Source organism: Lonchura striata, chromosome 22, assembly GCF_050655825.1.
Source record: "Lonchura striata isolate lonStrDom1 chromosome 22, ASM5065582v1, whole genome shotgun sequence".
Classification (NCBI taxonomy): domain Eukaryota; kingdom Metazoa; phylum Chordata; class Aves; order Passeriformes; family Estrildidae; genus Lonchura; species Lonchura striata.
Window position 1 is genome coordinate 6,470,187 of NC_140724.1, and position 2,431 is coordinate 6,472,617.

The 2,431-nt window shown below is 63.3% G+C and overlaps 1 protein-coding gene across 1 annotated transcript; it reads right to left on the reverse strand.

Moving 5' to 3' along the window:
• Window positions 1-417: 417 nt before the first annotated feature.
• FIGLA (folliculogenesis specific bHLH transcription factor) lies at window positions 418-2,431 on the reverse strand. Its single transcript, XM_077789203.2, has 2 exons — window positions 1,320-2,431; window positions 418-692 (listed from the first exon to the last, which is right to left on the reverse strand). Exons 1-2 carry the CDS (start codon window positions 2,304-2,306, stop codon window positions 531-533), a joined length of 1,149 nt encoding a protein of 382 aa, XP_077645329.2. The 5' UTR covers window positions 2,307-2,431; the 3' UTR covers window positions 418-530.

The window sequence follows — 2,431 nt, forward strand, 5'->3', positions numbered from 1 at the left end:
GGTCTCACCTGGCAGTCCTGCAGCACGCCCCGCAGCAGTGGCTGTTTTAGGGGTTCAGGGTCAGTTTTGGGGTCTCACCTGGCAGTCCTGCAGCACGCCCCGCAGCAGGCGGATGTTTCAGGGGTTCAGGGTCAGTTTTGGGGGCAGGTTTAGGGTCGGTTTTGGGGTCTCACCTGGCAGTCCTGCAGCACGCCCCGCAGCAGGCGGATGTTTCAGGGGTTCAGGGTCAGGTTTAGGTCAGGTTTAGGGTCAGTTTTGGGGTCTCACCTGGCAGTCCTGCAGCACGCCCCGCAGCAGGCGGATGTTTCAGGGGTTCAGGGTCAGGTTTAGGTCAGGTTTAGGGTCAGTTTTGGGGTCTCACCTGGCAGTCCTGCAGCACGCCCCGCAGCAGGCGGATGTTTCAGGGGTTCAGGGTCAGTTTAGGGTCAGTTCAGGGTCAGTTTTGGGGTGTCACCTGGCAGTCCTGCAGCACGCCCCGCAGCAGGCGGATGTTTCAGGGGTTCAGGTTCAGGTTTAGGTCAGGTTTAGGGTCAGTTTTGGGGTCTCACCTGGCAGTCCTGCAGCACGCCCCGCAGCAGGCGGATGTACTGCGCCGCCGCCCGCAGCGTGTCCGCCTTGTTGGGCCGGCGGTCCCGCGGCACCAGCGGCACCAGGCTCCGCAGCTGGGAGAAGCCACTGTTGAGGTTCCGGATCTGCGGGACACAGAGACCCCAAAGGGACCCCAGAGGGACCCGGTCAGGGACCCCAAAGGAGGGACCCCAAAAGGGCCTCAGAGACCAAGGGAGACCCCAGTTAGAGACCCCAAAGGGACCCCAGTCACAGATCCCCATTAGAGACCAAGGGGGGACCCCCAGGTTACCCCAAGAGCCCCGAGTTAGACCAGGATCCCCCCCAGGATCAAACTGGGATCTCTCAAGATTAAACTGGGAGCACCCCCAGGGTTGAACTGGGCTCAGCAGGATTAAACCAGGCCCGCCCATAACAAAAATCGGGGTCCCCTCCCGAATTGAATCCCACCCTGGGGTTGAACTGTCCCCTGAGGATTAACGTGAGTCCCTCACAGAACCAAACTGGGGTCTCCAGGATTAAACTGGGACTTTTAACTGGAATTAAGCTGGGCTCACCAGGACTAAACCGGGCTCCGCCACAATTAAACCGACACCTCAGAATTAAACTGACCTGCCCAACACAGAATTAAGCCGGGCCCTGCTAAACTCAGCCGGGACCCCAGGTTAAACCCACCCCTCAAACACCAAGTGCCCCCGATGTGGCCCAGCCCGGGGCAGTTTGGGGGTCCGGCGGGTTCGGGGGTCACTCACCCTCTCCCTCTCCTTGGCGTTGGCCGCCTGCCGCCGCTCCAGCACCTCGGCCGGGTCGCCCGTGGGCTCGTAGCCCCCCGAGGGGCCGCGCCGCAGGCGGGCGATGGTGGCCGGCCGGGGCAGGGGCCCGAAGCGCTGCCTCAGCAGCCCCTCCAGCACCTCGGGGGGCGGCGTGGGCTGCAGGACCCCCGGGACCCCCGAGGGCTGCGGGACCCCTGAGGGCTCCAAGGGCTCCAGGACCCCCGAGGGCTGCGGGACCCCTGAGGGCTCCAAGGGTTCCAGGACCCCTGAGGGCTCCAAGGGCTCCAGGACCCCCGAGGGCTGTGGGACCCCTGGAGGATCTGGGTCCCTTGAGGGCTCCAGGACCCCCAAAACCCCTGAGGGCTCCAAGGGCTCCAGGACCCCCGATGGCTTTGGGACCCCCAAGGGCTCCAGGACCCCTGGAGGATCTGGGTCCCTTGAGGGCTCTGGGACGCCCAAAACCCCTGAGGGCTCCAAGGGCTGATGGACCCCCGGGACCCCTGAGGGCTCTGGGACCCCCAGAGGATCTGGGTCCCTTGAGGGCTCCGGGGCCCCCAAAACCCCCGAGGGCTGCAGGACCCCCGATGGCTTTGGGACCCCCGAGACCCCCGATGGCTTTGGGACCCCCGAGACCCCCGATGGTTTTGGGACCCCCGAGGGCTCCAGGGCCTGCGGCCACCCCCCAGCCCTGCTGGCCTCACCCATCCCACGGAAGGGCCGAAGCTGCACCCCCTGAGCTGACTCCAAAAAAGGAGAAACTGAGGGGAAAAGGCGCTTAAATAGCCGAGAGCAAACGAGGCACAGGTGGGACCCGTTTGGGCCTGACGAGCTCCGGCTGTGCCTCGGTTTCCTCACACACTGTCCCGGCCTGGTACCCCCAAAATCCTGATCCTGGCTGTGCCTCAGTTTCCTTATCCACTGTTCCAAAATCCTGATCCCTGGCTCTGCCTCAATTTCCTTATCCATCGTTCCAAAATCCTGATCCCTGGCTGTGCCTCAATTTCCTTATCCATCGTTCCAAAATCCTGATCCCTGGCTGTGCCTCAGTTTCCTTATCCATTATCCAAAATTCCTGATCCCTGGCTGTGCCT

Excerpts from the sequence above, each read along its gene's own strand:
- FIGLA (XM_077789203.2), bottom strand. The coding sequence starts at position 2,306 with ATGGATAAGGAAATTGAGGCAGAGCCAGGGATCAGGATTTTGGAACAG. Across the intron at positions 693-1,319 it reads ACGCCAAGGAGAGGGAGAGG|ATCCGGAACCTCAACAGTGG; the intron begins GTGAGTGACCCC and ends TGTGTCCCGCAG.